Raw genomic sequence first — 18,376 nt, 5'->3', positions numbered from 1 at the left:
AAAATTAAATTATGGGAATATTTCTTTTCATAAGCAAAAATGTAGAATCTTGGAAATAAATCGTGTCATGGTATTCTGTCAGTTGAAATGATTTAGTGTTCAGACAAAAATTTAAATTCATAACTGATCTTTGCTGCATTTAGTGTAACTGGTTTTGGTATTGGATATGACAGTTGTAATGTGGTTGACAGGAAATATTCTGTGATTTTACTCATAAACTCATTGACTGGAGAAAAAAGAATTAGTGAAATCTGACCATCAATTAATCTTTCTACCAGTAGTCAGTTCATATCAATTAATTGATTGTTTTGATATGAGACAAATTTTTGTGTTTGCAGGTTGTTTTTAAATACCTTTTACTATGGTAGTTATCTTCAGATATGATAGTTTAGGATTACTTAGTTTTTGAAACAGTCTTATATTCCTTGCTTAAAGCTATCTCAGTTCTTCTAAAGAAAAATGTTTGCCGCCAGCACAGCAGTCATTATGCTCTGTCGATTTCTTGTCGTTTCTAAACATGAACATGTGTCACTACTCTGATCAGTAGTATTGTGCCATTATGCTGGCACCCACTGCTATTCCTGTTCAATTCTCAGTTTCTTGATTGGCACAGCAGTGCTTAGATGTATGTTTTTTATGATACATGTGGCCACTACTGATGAATGTTCATCTTTACCATTTCAGTGTTTTTTCAACAGTTTTTATTTACTGTGTTTTTCACTTGTTTCAACAATTTATTTTGCATTTATTTCTTACAAAATTATAATAAATCATTGTATGAACTTCCAGTTAATCTAAGTAATGACTTCCCATTTAATCAAGTTTGACTCTCTGTTGAGGAGGTATTTATCTTTAGTTTGTAAGGAGCCTGATTCATATATTTGGCTGGTGATTTTTTCTTCTTATGTAACAGTGTTTCTGAGAAAGAATATAAAAATGAGTAGACACTTAGGAATTTCTTTTGTTTTTTCTGACACCTTCCATTTGTTACCATGCTGCCATGTCATTTTCTTTGGTGAAAAATTGTTCCTCTTTCCAGGGTATCTGTCATAAGTTTTTCAACATACACACCTGGTTTGTGTACCTGTAATAAGTGTGGTTGAGATATTGTTTATGTGGCTTTGTGTTTATTTACACAAGGGAGAGTTATATTTCATATCATCAATGTTTTGACTCTGTTTAGTTCAATATTGACATGTCATTTGTCATCTAAGTTACTTTTGATGAACTAGATGTTAGGTGTTAATTATTACTTTTTACTTTTGTTTAATTTAATAATTTTGCATGTTCGTTAACATTACGTGCATAGTAGATTCGTGAAATTTCATGATTTTGATTTTTTTTAGTACAAGTACATTACCTAAGTGTGTCAGATACATATCTTTACTACTGTTAGCATCTAACTCATTGTTCTGTTTGAGTAATTTGTTTTTCTTGTCATAGTTCACTATATACCTTGTTTTTCACATTTTTGTCAATGTACGACTTAATAAAGTGTCCATTGCCATCTCGGCATACATAGAGGAATTGTAGGTTACTTATTGTTTATTAGTGTGCTTTCAGTATAACTTTAATTGGTTTACACATTCATTATTATTACATTCTTTGTGAACTAGGTACATTTAGATTGTTTGTTTCATATATATATAAGTACTTTGTTAACTAGGTATGATTAGATAGTTTTTACATCATATATTATTACTACTAGTAACACATAATACATGGTTCTATTTGAATAATTTCTTTTTTGTTGTTAACTATGGATCTTATCATCCTAATATTTATCAGTATCAGAATTATGTGTCCATTTTCATCCAGGTTACTTTTGGTGAGTGATCTCTTTAATGATTTGGGTTTCATTACCATGGGTCAAGCTCATATAGATCCCTGGCTTTGTTGTTAGACATAATTAAGAAAACAGTGAAGAGTTGATCCCTTCACTTCATCCAGATTTATATCTGTTCATGTATTAATTTTTAGCAGGTTGGGGATTCTGAGCTCTGCATTCGGGTGATTGCGGTTAGGTCGCATTTTACTGGGGTAGATGTGACCACTTCCTTTCCTATATGTTTTCTTTTTGAGCTCCCAAATCAAAACATCTTTTATGGACTCCAACTTGTGGAAGGTGTTGCCTGGTTAGGCATGCTTTACCTCAAACCCACACTAGTTTAATGCTCTCTGTAGAGATATTGTGTTTCTGTAAGACTACTTGTTGCTTACCCAGTGGTGTATGTTTTCAATGTCAATCAGTTTCAATCTACGGTGGACTGCCACTCATGAACTTCATGGGTAAAGCAGAAGGAGATTTCTGCCTATCATTGCCAACCTTTTAATTGGGGTTGGTGTGTTTTTGAAAATTATGGAATCATAGGCACCCATTGCACAGTCTCCGATGTGTTTTTTCTCTGAATTTCCCACTGCATCTCCCTTTCTTCAAGTGAAGCATAGAAGTCTTTTTCATTCCCAATTCCAAGTTGTTTGGGTAATGGACTGTGATGGTTTCCTTCTGAGTGAGTTTCGATATTTAATCATGGTTATCTTAGTGAGAAGAGGGTTAAACTACTTCCATACAAAGTAACTTATTCAGTTAATTGTGTTTTTCTGGATGTTTTTGCCCAGGTGAACTGTACTAGACAAATAATTTATTCAGTTATACTTGGTGCTTGCCCTGGATGTTTTTGCTCAACTAGATAATCAATTAAGATATGCTTCCTCTGTATGCCTTTACTTTGGTGGACTGTATTAGAAAAAATACCTTATTAACTTTGTAATGTACTTCTCTGGGATGTTCTGCCTAGGTGGACCTCACTGGACAAAATAACTTAATTTTAAGGCATTTTCTCTGAATACTTTTTGCTTATGTAGACCACACTAGATAATAAAGTTTCATAAGTGGGTCGCAATATCAAAACCCAACTTGAGTTTCCCCTGGATATTTTTTCCCAGGTGGACCTCAATAGAACACTTACCTTAATCAGTTGTTATCATTAAACAACTTACTTTTGCTTCCATTGAATGTTTTTGTCAGGGTAAACTGCTCTAGTCAGTTCTTTTAATTTATTGATATCTTCAAGTATAAAATATGTGGTCCTCGTGCCTTAGCCACATGTTCTTATTCCATTTTTCACACTGGCACAATATCAGGCACACTCATCCCTAAGACATGTGCCTGGCAATGATCAGTTGCAAACTCTTTGTTAGCCTGAAGATGACCTAAGAAGGTCGAAACGTTGTTTTATGCTTTATTAGTAAAAGTGTTAATACCCATACCAACCATCCTGAGACACACAATATCAGGCACAGTACTGAGACAAACAGAAAATATGTTCTTCAGTACTAGCATCACTTGTCCAGTGCTGTAAGTCATATTATTATTACATTCAGTTGTGCCTGTTTCCCCATTCCAACTGTTTTGTGTTACTTTCCTGTTTTCTGAGCAAAGAGCATACTTGTTCCAGAAGTAGTGTGGCACCCCACTGATGTGCTTTATTTTCATCTCATAGCACACATGTTTATATGACTGCCAGTGCCAGAAGTAGTGTGGCACCCCACTGATGTGCTTTATTTTCATCTCATAGCACACATGTTTATTCCAAATGTTAGCTTTTCACTTGGCTTAATATTTGTACACGTAAGCTGACCTCTCACCTTTGCAATATGGTAGTCTAGAAAATGAAGGTAACATTTCATTACAGTGAAGATTATTTCTGATAGGTACTTACCTCTTCTTACTCACTTCCCACCCTTCTTCCCCACTGCTGGTGTTTTTATGTTAATACATGACAATTCTTGAAAGTAAGGACTGAGCAGGAATAGCAGATGGAACTAGCTGCACCTGTAGAGATGATACAGTAATATTGGTAGAGATTAGTTAAGAAAATGTTAACATGATATGTTTATCATATTAAAGTTAGTTTCTAATACATTCCATGGATTTCCCCATTATAACTGATGGGGTATAACAATATGACTGTCCTATGAAAACAAAGATTTTACAATAACCCTAATGATATATTGGTTCCAAGATCAACATTAAAAACTTAAAAGAACCTTTTTTAAGTAAAAAAGCTTTTGACTCAGAACAGCTGGTATGGGTATTAACACTTTTTATTTATAGAGCAGAGAACAATGTTTCGACCTTCCTAGGTCGTCTTCAAGTTAACAAAAAAAACCCCTGAAGATGATCTAGGAAGGTCAAAACATTGTTCTATGCTCTATGAATAAAAGTGTTAATACTCATACCAACTGTTCTGAGATTCATTTTTATTTCAAGTGTTTCTCATTGTCAAGAATATGTGAGCATGTTGAAGAACTAATAAGTCAAACAACTTAAAGGCAATTGTGTTTAAGCAGCATGTAATTACAACAAAATTTTGTTGTCTTATTTTAGTGCTTCCTATCTGGCAAGAATTGTTCATAAATAAATACGAGTTTTGTTTATGTAAATTGGCTGATAATAATATTTTGTGTTGTGAGACTGTTAGTAACTCATGTCTAGTAATTTTTAACATAATTAAATAATAAAGTTGTGTAGCAGTCAAAATTATATTTTAATGAATGGAAAATATTAAATATTGACATGTAATGTTTTGGTTGAAGCAGTCTTATCCCAGGTAACATTGGTTATGTGTGTACATTGTAATAAATAAACAGTATACTAAGGTAAAGCTACTCTGTTGTTTCATACAAATAAGGTGAACATGAACAGCAGGAATAAACATGTCTACTTATGTTTCAATTTTGATTTGTTGGAATGATGGAACATGATAATAATTGAAACTACTTTTCAGTAGTTTAATTTTGCGAGTCATGACTGGCTGATTGAATTGAACAAATGTGAATTAATCAAAAGATAACATAACTCAGTAGAAATATGTTGATTATTTTAATAATTAGAATAATTAGAAACACTAATTTCAGTTAGATGATTATTTTAATGAGACATGAAACTAATTGATTAAGCTGAAGAAACTTGGATTAAGAAAAATCATTTATAGAACTTTTAATACAAATACTTGGATAAGCTTGGATAGCTGGAATTATTGGAAATACTTATTTCATTTAATAGTGATATTAATACGCTTTAACATCTGTTCACTAATTTCATGTAGAGAAATTGACAAAATTTCATGTAGAGAAATTGACAAAAAAGTAAAAAATCCTCAGTTTTTTTATGAGATCTAGATGCATTATCTTTCACTATCTGCAGATAGCTGTGGGAAGGTGAATGTTCTCTAAAGTAAAAGAAAAATAACAGTAAGTAAGATAGACTTATCTCCTGAGGTTAACATTCCAGCTTTTTTATAGTATAAAAGTTTCATTTAACTTAATAGTAGTACAGAATAAAAATTACAAAAAAGTTATAAAAGCTTAACCAAGTTATCTAAAGTGGTTAATATAATTCCCAACAACTACTCATTAAATCCACTGTAAATACTCATTTCAGATTTTATGTGAGCCCTTATATGCAATAAGGTGTTCATTTCCATAAAAAATAGTGCTAATTTGTTTCAATGACTTTATTAAAAACTAAAGATGCCTATCCAAAACTTCCAGCAAAAACTCCTTAAGTTTTACTTCTTTGTAGTTATGAAATACATTCTTATATTTATTACAAAATATTGTAACAATTGTATTCAATCTTTTAATACACTGAATGCTAATTTTTCATCAATATTTCAACATGAATAATGAATCAATTTATTACAAATTTTACAAAATCTGAATAATTGTGAGGTTATAATACTTATATCAGAAGAATATGGCACATTACTATTCAAATGTGTAAAGTATATTTAGTGGGGAAAAAAAATTAAACAAAAACATTTAGCATTTAGAATTTTTAATTCTACTGGATAAATAGCATTAATTAAATTGACTTTTAGATATGTAGATAATTTAATTGGTGTAAATAATCCTGAGATAAATAAAGCCAAAAATTTTGGTACTTATGCAATTTTCAATAAACCCATTCTCTTAAATATAAAGATATACATTTACAAGACAAATAGAATAGTTAGCTCCAATTGGAACTCCTATTACTTGCTTAAATACCTGGAAAAAATGTAATTATAATAAATACAAAACTTTATATATCTTTAATATATTTGGAGGTGAATTTTCTTTATTCAATTACTATAAAAGGATGATGGAATTATTATGTTAAAGAATTCATGACAGAAATTAAATGTTTTAATGGAATCATGGTGTACAGTTTAGTAAAATCAAATGTTTGAATATTTTTTGCTTGTTCACAGTTATTTAGGTATTTTAAAATGGGTAAATTATTTGTGTCATCCAAAAATGTTTCTTGTTTTCATTATTTACAGTTTTAATTATATTGAATAAAATGGCAAGTTGCTGAATAATTGTTTCCAGTGAAGTAGAAATAAAACTAAGTTTAATTCGGAATTTATGCAGTTTAGAGAAATGGTAAATATAGAAAATAATTTTAGTTTAGAAAAAAGTTAAATATTTCTAATGTAGTTATTCTAATAGAATTAAAAAAATGAATTCTAAACTGCTTTAATTCTGTGGAATTCATTAGTGTTTTTAATTTGAGATCTGCATAAGTTCATACTTGTATCTAACGGATTTGGAGTTTGACCTACATATTCTATATTACATTCAGTACAAGATAATAGATAAAATGCATTATTTTGAAAAATGAATTTGTATGAAAAGTGGGAAGGTGTGGCATAGTCAGCAATGAATCACAGTAATTGAATCATATGAATAAAAAATTTATACTTGGTCAGTCAAGCAAAATCAAATCAAAAGGAAGGACTGCATCAAAAACAGGAAATTCAAGCTTGTGATAAACAACATTGTATTAAATAAAACAGATCCAAACCAAAAAAGTAAATTAAAATTCTGCATAAATCAAAAGGATCCCCAGGGTGCAGGCTATAATGTGTGATATAAAGTGAGCCTTGGGGTTTGGAGTTGACTACAGAAGTAGGACTTGCATTGTGGTGGGGGTACACCATCTACCAGTTTAAACCTACATTCATCAGTTTCACATAGAGAAATCCATCAAAACAATTGAATCATTTAAAGAAATGTGAGTTATGAGAGATGTGGGTGCTCTAACCCACAATGTCTCACATCAATATCACCCTTTATTGCATGCAGATAGTTGTGGAAGGTGACTACTCTGCAAAGCAAAACAAAATACAAAAAAAAAAAAAAAGGTACTAGTGGGTGGTAAGTAAGATAAACTTATCTCCTGAGGCTGGTATTCTAGTCCCATAAGACACTACTACTTAGGAGGTGAGATAAACTTACCTGCTGAGGTTGGCATTCCAGCCCTTATTATAGTAGTAAAACCCTAATTCAACATAAGTTGTACAGCATTATATACATTACATTATTATAAAATTGTAGCTAATCCATAATTAGCTAAAATATTAAGTTTAAACAAATAGTTTTCTGTCTCCTATTTTGAAGAAGCTCCACAAATTTATCTGGTTTGATAGTGTGGGTGTCAATATTATCAAAGATGCATTTTCATACTTTATCAATGGAATTAATAGCTCCATGCTTTCATTACTTACAGTAATAATCTTAGAAATTCTAAAGTTAACATTCTCTGTTTTCTATTTATTTCAGGCTTGTCTCCAGAAGATGAACTTAACATTACAACAGCAGATATGATGGGCCCTGTTCCAACACAGCCAGATCAACGTACTGACTTTGTCTTAATACTCGCCTGGATATTTACTCTTGGCTGTTTATGTACGTGGTTCTTAAGATCCTCCTTGTGGCAACGAATTGTAGAGTGTGTGCATAACACTTGGAGGGAAGCGGAGGCTCAACATGAGCACGTGGATTAATTTGGCAACTGACAGACTGGTGAGTATGTGGCACAAATATTTCAAACATACAAGTATCAATAAGATTTTTAAATCCTTTAGAAAACTGTAACAAAAGGTAGGTAATTAAATAAACTGTTTGGGTTGATGCACAGGGTTCCAGTGGAATGCTGAAGGTCATTTTGCAGCGACCAAGCCATATGTAACCCCTTTCCTGCAGAGTGGTAGTCACGATGTAGTGACTATCTACAGATACTATTCTATCTGTTTGTTGTGCACCAACAACGGCCTTGATCTGGTCTCTTGCAATAAGTGTTTATCACCTGGTAGTGTTGCCAAAGTCAATTGATGACACTTGGTGACACACTAACATGCTTGCCACCTTCCTTTGGGCCTGGCCATCCAACAGCATCTGGACTGCCCTGGCCACCTCATTCTCTGTGAGATGATGCTTAACTGCTTGGATACACAAAATTAAGGTAAACACTGACAAAATGAGCCATGTTGGTGTTTGTTTCGAGAATTAATGAGGAATGCATAGTTTCATGTTACAACCTTATATAGGGTACCTTGAGTTGTATTCTCTTTGAGTGAGTTGATTTTCATTTGAGTTGCTTCAAACTTTACTTGCAAGCTTAAAAGTACACTTGTAGATGAATGGATATGTTTTTCGTACATAAATGTGGTTATGACAAAAATATACTCAAATACATATTTGTTCCTTTAATTTTTTTGAGAAATTTAGATAGATAGTTGTATAAAGAGTTCTGTAAGGTAATTCAAAGCTCTTATTAACATTTTGTAAAATATGAAGAGATAGTTATATTCATAAGACTTTCTACAGTTGCAATTTTGTTGCATGTGAAACATTACAATGCCAATTTTGTATTGGCTGTTATGTTCTTTACATTTTAAACCCAGTCCTTGTTGTAATTAAAACCATCAGGTTTGCTAGAAAAGCACATTATATTCATTATTTTCTAAGCAACTTTATACAATGGATTTCATCTACTTGTATATTTAGAATTATATCAAATAAGATAGAACTAATTTTTAGTTGTCTGTACTTGTATTTAGAAAATTAATAAGTATAAATATATCTTAAGGTGTAGCATGTTCATGGTAATTTGTATATTATTAACTCTTTCACATCAGACTCGTATGTGAAACATCACAGATTTCACTTGTGGAACACCTCCCGGTGGCACAGCAGTATGTCTGTAGGCTCGTACCTCTAGAAACCAGGTTTCAATACCCATTGTGGCCAGAGCACAGACAGTTCATTGTGTAGTTTTGTGCTTAATTCAAAACAAACACTTCTAAAACACTACATATGTTAGCTCTGAGTTCTCTTAAGGTGAATGTTTCATTTTCTCTATCATTTCACAAACTCCAACTATTAACATCAATGTACAATATAAGGAAATAATTAATGTTGGGAAACAGAAAACTCCAGTAAAGAGAAAATATACAACTTTTAATTTTTTTGTAGAATATCTTTATAAGTTTTAATCTTGTTAAATTCATAATATTTGGTTTTCCTTTTTACACATTTTTAATGTTTTTTTTTCCCTTTTTGTTTTTTATCACTTACTATTTGCCTCGACACAAGTCAACAGTGCCTTTGAGGCATATCACAAGTTCTCCCAGGGACTTGCGCAACCTTTCAGCAAAGTTTTCACACACCTTGTAATATTGTAAGCATCGAGAACTAACAAAAAGTAGAATGTATATTTTAAAAAATATTTAAACCTTTCATTTAGGCATTTTTAAACATAACTAATTCATAGTTAACTAAAATATAAAAATAACACTTAAAATTATAAATTATATCTCTTACTATAAAATAATTTGGTAAGTAACAACTGTCAATGCTATAGTTGATTAAGCAGCCAACCATACTACACTTAGTCACATGTACTCCATGTGGACAACTGTATCTCAATTTTAAAATAACCATTGTTAGATTACAGTGTAAAATGACCTCTTTGTAATAACTGCACATGTGTATGTAACATCTACATCTAGGCTATAAAGGGCAAACAAATCTGTTGAAGGTAGGCTTGGCACCTGTTAGGGGGTTGAAAAATTTATTGTTTCAACTACATTTATTCAGAGAACGTGCAAATGTATGAGTTGAAAGGTTGTGTAAGCATCTTATAGTCTAGATGTACATGAGCACAACTACTGTTGTATTATTGAAGATAAATTACCGAAGCAGAGAATCTTCAGAGTACGTTGGTTATGTGAAAATACTTCTGAAATTTTAAGCAGTTTTTAAAGGTTTCTTTTGATGTAAAGGATATAAAACTTGCATATCATGAAATTTCGAATCATAATTTATATTATAATAATAATTTTATTCACATACAATGATAATAAAGGTGTTTAAATTTTAAATGTAATACAGTAACTTTGGCAAAAAAATGTTTAAAGGTGTAGTCATTGCAAAAGGGTTAATAGATTAAAACCTTTTTAGTGGTACATTGTAGTTAGTACTGGCAAATTGATGTATTTTTCATTTTAATTTGAGAAAATTTGGGGGCATTTTAAAACTGTACATTATTCTTGTTTATGTTTATACTTTGTGATCAAGAATAGGCTTTTTATTATTTTGTTTGAGAAAATATTAGTTTTGAAATTTAATAGGCTTGCATGTCTCATAATAATTAATTTTCTTTGTTTCTGGCAGGATATCTTAATGAAATTCAGAAGGATATGATGAATGTGCTATTTGTACTACAGTCTCCAGAATGGTGGTGTAAAAAATGTTTTGAATAAGTCTTGGAATCAAAAAGAATTTTGTATGGGAAAGTCACTGCAAGAAGTAAATCATAGAAGTAAAGACTGCAAGACTCTGTGTAACATGAATATGTAAATATTTGAAATAAATTTAACTAGGAACATTTTTTTGCATTTATCAGTTTGATTTTTCAGCTATGTCGTAAGGCAGTATTCGTGTCCACAAATCTTAAAAAAATGGCCATACTGATAATTCTAGTTTAATTGGATCAAAGAATATTTAATTTGATCACAATTACATAAGAGAATATTGATGATATTCAGAAGTTATCTGTTATGTAAAACATTACTATGGCTCTGGTTATAGTTTTGAGCTAGTTTTATAAGATAGTGTTTTGTGTTATCACTTGTTGACACAAAATAGTTCTATGTCACATCTGCAATAAACTAATTTCATTTTTCAGAAAAAATTAACTTTGAATAAATAAAAGTTATATCTTGCTTAAAGACTTGCATGAATTCAGGTCTAGCTCTTATTTTATTGTGAAACAGTGCTTGACAAATGCTGTCTAAAATGACCAATGGAAGCAAAAACCTGACCTGAGTGTTTTTTATTTTTTATTCTACTTGCCTGACTTGGCAGGTAGATCTCTGTGTGAATTCTTTGTGTTTAGCATGTATGACAATGATTGAAAGTTAGTCTTTGTCTTGACTAGGTTTTCTTTCCATCATTACATTTGAATTATTTGCCTTTTATTATAAAGGGTGTTTTGAAAGTCACTGTGCAGTTTTGTAATCATATTTAATTCAGTCTATTTCAAGCCAGCAACTGATAGCGGTGTTTAGCAACAAAATAAGAATGATCCAGGCCTGTATTGATGTCAACGGTGGTCACTTTCAACTTTGTTTATAATTGTCATTCCTGTATTCTATATTGAAACATGTCTGTTAATAAATATGTAAGTGCACAGTGACTTTCTGAACACTCTGTATATGGTCATCATCTTGGAAACTACATTCAGAAATTTCTACAGTACTCAGTAGTTGTAAATGTATCATGAACATTCATTCCTTTTATTTATATTAGTATAATATCAGACTTGTTGAAAATAAGAAATACCAGAAAGGAAGAAAAATTGATAGTCTGTTTTAATCCACAGTCTTATTAGTTATTCTCTATTTTGTGTTTGTTTATTTACCCCATGCTGTATGTGTGAGTCCTAATTATTTGGTCCTTGAGACTTTTGGGAGAGTCCTATAATTTCATTTAGTAAAGATTATATGAATCCTGGGAATTGTTACTTAGAAAAGAGAATCTTTATTCAGGTATACGTAGGTAAGTTTTTCAGAACTTTTGTATATTAATTCATGTCTCAGACTAGGGTTGTCTAAGGGCACCATATTTTTCAGAAAGTGTATGAATACATTTCAAGGATGGAGAATGGTCAGACACTGGTGTCTCAGTTTCCAGAGTGTCATAAGTTTGGTCATAAATGGTATTAGTGAAAAGTTAATGTGATTCCTAAGGAGCAGACTTCAACAGTAGCTTAAAAACGTTCTTAGGAAGTGATATTACTTTAGATAACAATTCATACTTGTTACTAAAATATTCCAAAAGAATATTGGAAAGATTCTACATCAACACTTGTGTAGTACACACTCTCATCAAATTTTGTATCCTGTATTTCATGAGGAAAACAACAAACTTTTTTTTCTTCTGTATTGTGCATGAACTGTTCTAAATGTCTTACCAAAGTATGCAATTTTATTTAGAACAGTAGGTCTAACAGGACAACCTTCCTTCTTGACTTCTGGAGTACCATACTAAATAACAGGGTGATAACCTGATGACTTATTTTGAAATGGTTATTCTGTTTCAGTAAATTACCATGTTTTTGATGTTAACACACCTCCATAGTGTAGTTTCTCTTGTTGTTTTAGTAAGATGCAATTTGATATAAATATTCAAAATATTCTCAATCTTTTGACTGTAATTTGATTTGTTAATAACCACACTATTTGTTTTAACAATATTTTTATTTCTATTTTTCTCATTTCATTTTTACATACTAGCACATTTAAAATCATGGTTTTATTGTTAAATGCACATGAATTAATATCACTAACTTGTTTGAATTACTACCAAAGGATCCATAACTGTCAGGCCTAGTTTACTGTTTAGACAGTTACTGCAGTACATGTGCAAACAACAAGGGATCATTTTTCAGATCTGTGTTTCATGAGAAGTATGGCAAACCGTAAACCTTGTGACAATTTATTTTTCTGTTAATTTGAAATTGTAAAAGTTAAATATTAGTTTCTTAGAATGTCCAATAGATGTATTACCATTTGTTTTTCTTTTAATATGTTTAATTTTTCCAGTTGATTTTTGTCTATGTGTAAGTAATAATTTAATTATTTGTATACAAATCTAATCACTCAGATGTATATTGTTTATTTTTGTTAACTTTTTCTTAACGAAGAGAAGTTACAATGATATTACAATGATATTCAGTTTTGATACCAGTGTAAGAATGTAATATTGACACTTAAATCAGATATTGTGTATGAACTTAAATATTGAGAATGTGAATTTTTATATATATATTGGATATATTACCAGAAGCTTTAAAATACATTTGAAAACATACAAATCTGACACGAAATATGATATTTGTGTAGTGACATGGTGGTGCATCTGATTTAAGATTTGTTCAACGAGTTATCAGAGTTGTCAGTTCATAGAAAAACCTCTTGATCAGTAGGTTAGGGCCAAGATTTAAGGAAACTAGCTGTGTCATAATTTTTCTACTGACATTGTGATCACTGGTCATCTGATTGTTTGGTGTTTAATCTGCACTATTGTTTTGCAGTTTTATTGATGAGAAAGAAAGTTAATCTATCAGTGTTTAAAGGGATAACAAAAGTTTAATAGCGAAGGTGAAGACGGTTGACAAGACATACATTTTATTTACAAGTTTGAATGTTTTGGAATAACTTGTCATCAAAGAAATCTGAAAGTTATGTTATAAAGGTGATTGTTACTACAATTATAATATAACGTCATCATCAATGTATTTAGTTATTAGGAATAGCAGTAAGTGGTTGGATAATACAATGTTTATGTATATTACATGACAGCTGATTTAAATGTGAACATTTAGCATAATTTTAGATTTAAAGAGCTGTGTATTTAGTTATGAGTAAACTATCTTTAATATAGAGTTCAAGGTCTAAAGGTCCTGTGGTGATGATAGAGAAATTGTTAAATACGATACTGTGATCCATGGTTTTAGAATGTGAACGAATGGACAAGTGTCTGGGTTTAAATAGAGGATGATTGGTTCTGTTAGATAGGCCTAAATGTTACAGACACTAGTTTTTAAGTAGTGTTTTGTTTTGCCAATGTACATGACCTTGCAGTCACTGCACAGATATTTATACACAGTCCATAAAGTTCAGGTACTTGATACAGCTTTTAGCAGTCAGTTGAAGCTTTAAAATTAACTCACAATAGTAAGTGAACCTTGCGTTACATGGCTTGAGAGCTACATAGTTTTTATGAACTGTATAAAATTTCATAACGTTAGCATTAACATTCCTTATATCTTCGTGAAATTAAAACAAATCATGGCCTAAAACTATCTGATTACTCTAATGCACTTAATTTCTTAGTGTCTGCTGTGTTAGCCGTATGAAAGCAATTTGTTTTGTGTGCTTTTGAATTTTCCGCAAAGCTACAAAGAGGGCTATCTGCGCTAGCCATCCTTAATTTAGCAGTTTAAGACTAGAGGGAAGGGAGCTAGTCGTCACCGCCTACCGCAAAGTTTTGGGATCTTATTTTACTAACGAATAATGGGTTTGACCTTCAAATTATAGCGCCCTCGCGGCTGAAAGGACGAGTGCGTTTGGTGTGACGGGGGCTCGAACCCGCGAACATAAGAGTCAGTGCCTTAACCACGTGGCCATGCCAGTAATTTGTTCTCTACATTACAAGATGATTTCTAAATTGTTTCTTATTGAGCAAAAAGTTATATATTGGGCTATTTGTGCTGTGCCTACTATGGGTATCGAAACCCAGTTTTTAGTGTTATAAGTCTTCATACTTACCGCTCAGCTATTGGAGGGCGAGTTTAAAACAAAAGTCAGAACGGGATGGTTTTATGGAGGCGGGATTGGATATTAGATTTTAACGCAAGAGTATTTTGTTTGATATATAGAAATGATATTGTAGGCGTACGTTTCTATGAAATATCCCAAAAAAATAAATATAAATTAACACGAAACATGTTAGTCATGGAAAAAATTATGGAGTTTTGAGTCCTATAATTTGTTTAAATTCTGGAAAGAATTTTTAATTGCAATTTACTCGTATTAATGGTAGGCTAAACGTAACTCACAGATTTAAGATAAAGGTAATATTTTGCCGGTAGATATTTAACTAAAAGAAAACTTGTTTCACATTTGTAAAACAGATTCACATGCAAAACATATTCAAATGTTATGAGAATAACCTAGTGACGACAAACATCCCAAGGGAAGCTACGCTGCTTCTGGTCTCCTAATATATATCTACATCTATCCAAACTTCTCTGCAATTCGTTAATATACTCTCTCTGAAAATTGCAAGCATAGAATTTATTACATATTATGTGTTTGTGACTATGCTAAAATATAAATCTACTACCTTATGGAGTACGGCTGTGGTGTTATGTTTCATGATGCAAACATTTTTTCAAAGCGGATAAAGGCGGGGTGTGGTCTCGAGGTTAGCATACCTCAATGTGGGGGTTCGTGGTTCGCGTTTCGTTACTATAGTTGATTTATTTTAGATTTTGCGCAAAGCTACTCTAGGGCTATCTGCACTAGTCGTTTATTATTTAGCAGTGTAAGACTAGAGGGAAAGCAGCTAGTCATCACCACTCACCGCCAACTCTTGGGCTACCCTTTTGACCAACGAATAGTGGGATTTAACGTTGTCATAACGCTCTTACGGCTAAAAGGGCGAGCATGTTTGGTGTGACAGGGATTCGAACCCGCGACCCTCGGATTACGAGTCTAGTGCCTTAACCACCTGGCCATGCCGAACCGATATAATAATATGTATGCTATATACATATGCATATATTATTTGCCTAATGTTGTACTCAGTAACACAAGTATGGCTCTGTAGTCCCCGCAGTTGTGGTGGAAAACGGACCAAAAGAGGACCAAATGGTCTGATACGGGAGGGACTATATTTTGTAGTTACGTCACTGGTTGTACTTCTTAAACTAATTGTGTTTAGCAGCATCCACTTATGACTGTAGGAACTTAGCTACTTCCTTGACCAACATAAGCTAATTAACTAAACACACCAGCAAATATCAAGCTGGAATAATGGGTTATTGTACTTCGGCATCTTATCCTCTACTTTGACGCCCAAGTGACCACGAACTTAGTAGTTTGGACCTGAAAATGTTTATTAAGGAATGATATGTGCTGAAGGCGATAATTATTACGAGCACTGTTGGAAGGTCCAGTGTAGTTCTGATGAACTGACATGTTAGGGCTTGTTTAGAAAGTAGAGAAGTGGCAATGGATGTCAAAGCTTCCACTTTGAACTCAGATGTAGCTAGTAATTTAGAATTCTTATGAAAGCTCTTTTTGAACTTTGAGGTGTAGTGGATCCATTAGAAGGGAATGCATATTTTCTTATCTCTGTCGTCACACATCGTCTGATGGGGCACTTGATTTTATGCCATCGGGAAACTACTTCCCTTGGCTCATACTTGATGGATGATGTTGGAGTTGGCTCTGAATATGGATTGAACTGAGGGATAGCTAGACATTCGGAACATTGCAGTAGATGAGTCTTTTTTTTTTTTTTCTTTTCTAGAAGTGTGTAAAGTCTGCATTATTTAACACACAGAAGTTTGCATTTCAATAACTTGGAAAGATAACCATATCTCAGATGTTATGATAAGTGTAGTTAAAGAATAAACGTTCCAGTTAGAGATTGAGTGTAACTTTCAGGATGTACTAGTAAAAATGAAGATATTTTGCATAAAGTGAACAGATCCTTATTCTATACTCTGACAAATATTTTCCTTTATGTATGAGTTACAGTGGTTTACAAACAGATCATTCAATACAGATAAAATTCAATTGTAAAGCTAGACCAGGAATAAAAGGTTGAGAATGACGAGGCAGGGAATGATGAAAAACATTGTTTTGTTTTATCGCAACTTAGCTGATGAAGAAGATGTTTACAATACGTATCTGGCTGTACAGGATTAGTCTGGCAAAATGTTTGTTTCAGAATTTCGCGTAAAGCTACACGAGGGCTATCTGCGATAGTCGTTCCTAATTTAGCAGTGAAAGACTAGAGGGAAGGCAGCTTGTCATCACCACCTACCGCCGACTCTTAGGCTTCTCCTTTACCAACGGATAGTGGGATTGACCGTAACATTATAACGCCCCCCCACGGCTGAGAGGGCGAGCATGTTCGGTGCGACGGGGATTCAAACCCGCAACCATCAGATTGCGAATTGAACGCCTTAACTCACCTGGCCATGCCGAGCTTAGTTTGACAAGGAACACCCAAAGAAGAAGTGTATGACAGCTCTTCTGGTCAGCTGAGATGACAATTACCAACTTATCACTACAGTTTACATCAACGTCTGAACCATCTATTAGGACAATTGCTCATTGTAAAAAACAATGCTTGAAAGAAATGTCCTTTTTTTGCCGACTTATGAGGTGAGGTTTTTACTTTGAAAGTTATGCACAATCTTGTGATAGTACCACTGCAGTTACTATGAGTGGCGGTAGTAGATGTAATGTCCAGAATGTCAATAGTAGGGCATGACTGAGAATTATTACTACGAGCTCAGAAACTTAGGTAAAAGGGCATTGGACCCTTATTTTCTCAGCTATCAAACAATTTTTGAAACAAAATGTTATCTGGTGTTTTGTGAAAATCTCTCATTTTATCTATTCGAGTGATGAAAATTTTATGTAACTACACGACAGTCTTAAAAGTAGTTCCAGTATACTTAAATGAGATATAACCCCTCCATGTGCAGTGAGGCAGTTGTTTTCTCACTCAACAGGGAATATATACGAGGTTGTTATGAGCTTAAATGGAATTATTGTTGTTTCATTGGGTTTGCCCGTATTCATTTTCTAGATGACCCTAACTAAAGTAGGGTCGAAATATCATGCTAGTGTGCCCACTGGTGTTGGCATCTGGGTAGGGCAGTTAATGCGTTTAACTGTAAAGTGTTGTATTTAGTGTAATTTGTCTTTGGGTTTACTTATATATGTCGCAGTAACAGCATGAAAATCGATCATTACTGAAGTAATTTTAACTGAAAGGTTTGATTTGGTTGAATTGTACTAATGGTTATTTATTTCCACGTGTCTAGAGAAGGTGTGCCAAGCTTAACAGCTTAAAAATGGCAACACATAAAATGCTGTCTGTGAAGAAATAGCGAGTGGTGAAACTCCACGAAGTTATGATGGTAGTGGCGAGTGAGCCTGAAACAATCATATGAAACTATTAATATAAGTGTGTAACGTTGAGATACGTATACGTATGTACGAATAAATATACGTGTGTGTGATGTCTGGTTGTTAAGAATTTGCGATATGAATTTAGTTGTGATTACTGGTTTGTAGAGCGTTAGTTGAAGATACACCACACCCGATATATTTATTAACGTTGGTGATATGAATGCTTGAATTCAAGACTTGGTCTCGCTCTAAGAATAAAAATTAATATACATTATTGAACACCAATGAAGAAACCAAGTAGAGCTACTAATGTTTACATTTTC

At 32.7% G+C, this 18,376-nt stretch overlaps 1 protein-coding gene across 4 annotated transcripts in view; it reads left to right on the top strand.

Annotated features, from left to right (window-relative positions):
* Positions 1 to 18,163, top strand: part of bug (thioredoxin domain-containing protein bug) — a 34,937-nt gene extending 16,774 nt beyond the window's left edge. For 3 of the 4 annotated variants that reach the window (XM_076509508.1, XM_076509509.1, XM_076509506.1), the window contains exons 6-7: positions 7,612 to 7,854; positions 10,507 to 10,724. In XM_076509508.1, the coding sequence (XP_076365623.1) occupies positions 7,612 to 7,835 (224 nt within the window). In that variant the 3' untranslated portion in view covers positions 7,836 to 7,854; positions 10,507 to 10,724. Of the gene's footprint in view, positions 1 to 7,611; positions 7,855 to 10,506; positions 10,725 to 17,965 lie in introns of those variants that run through there. The other variant, XM_076509507.1, reaches the window with a different exon arrangement.
* Positions 18,164 to 18,376: the final 213 nt, after the last annotated feature.

Source organism: Tachypleus tridentatus, chromosome 6 (assembly GCF_004210375.1).
Source record: "Tachypleus tridentatus isolate NWPU-2018 chromosome 6, ASM421037v1, whole genome shotgun sequence".
Lineage (NCBI taxonomy): Eukaryota > Metazoa > Arthropoda > Merostomata > Xiphosura > Limulidae > Tachypleus > Tachypleus tridentatus.
Note: the sequence above shows the minus strand (reverse complement) of the source record. Positions and strands in the feature narration are given on the sequence as shown.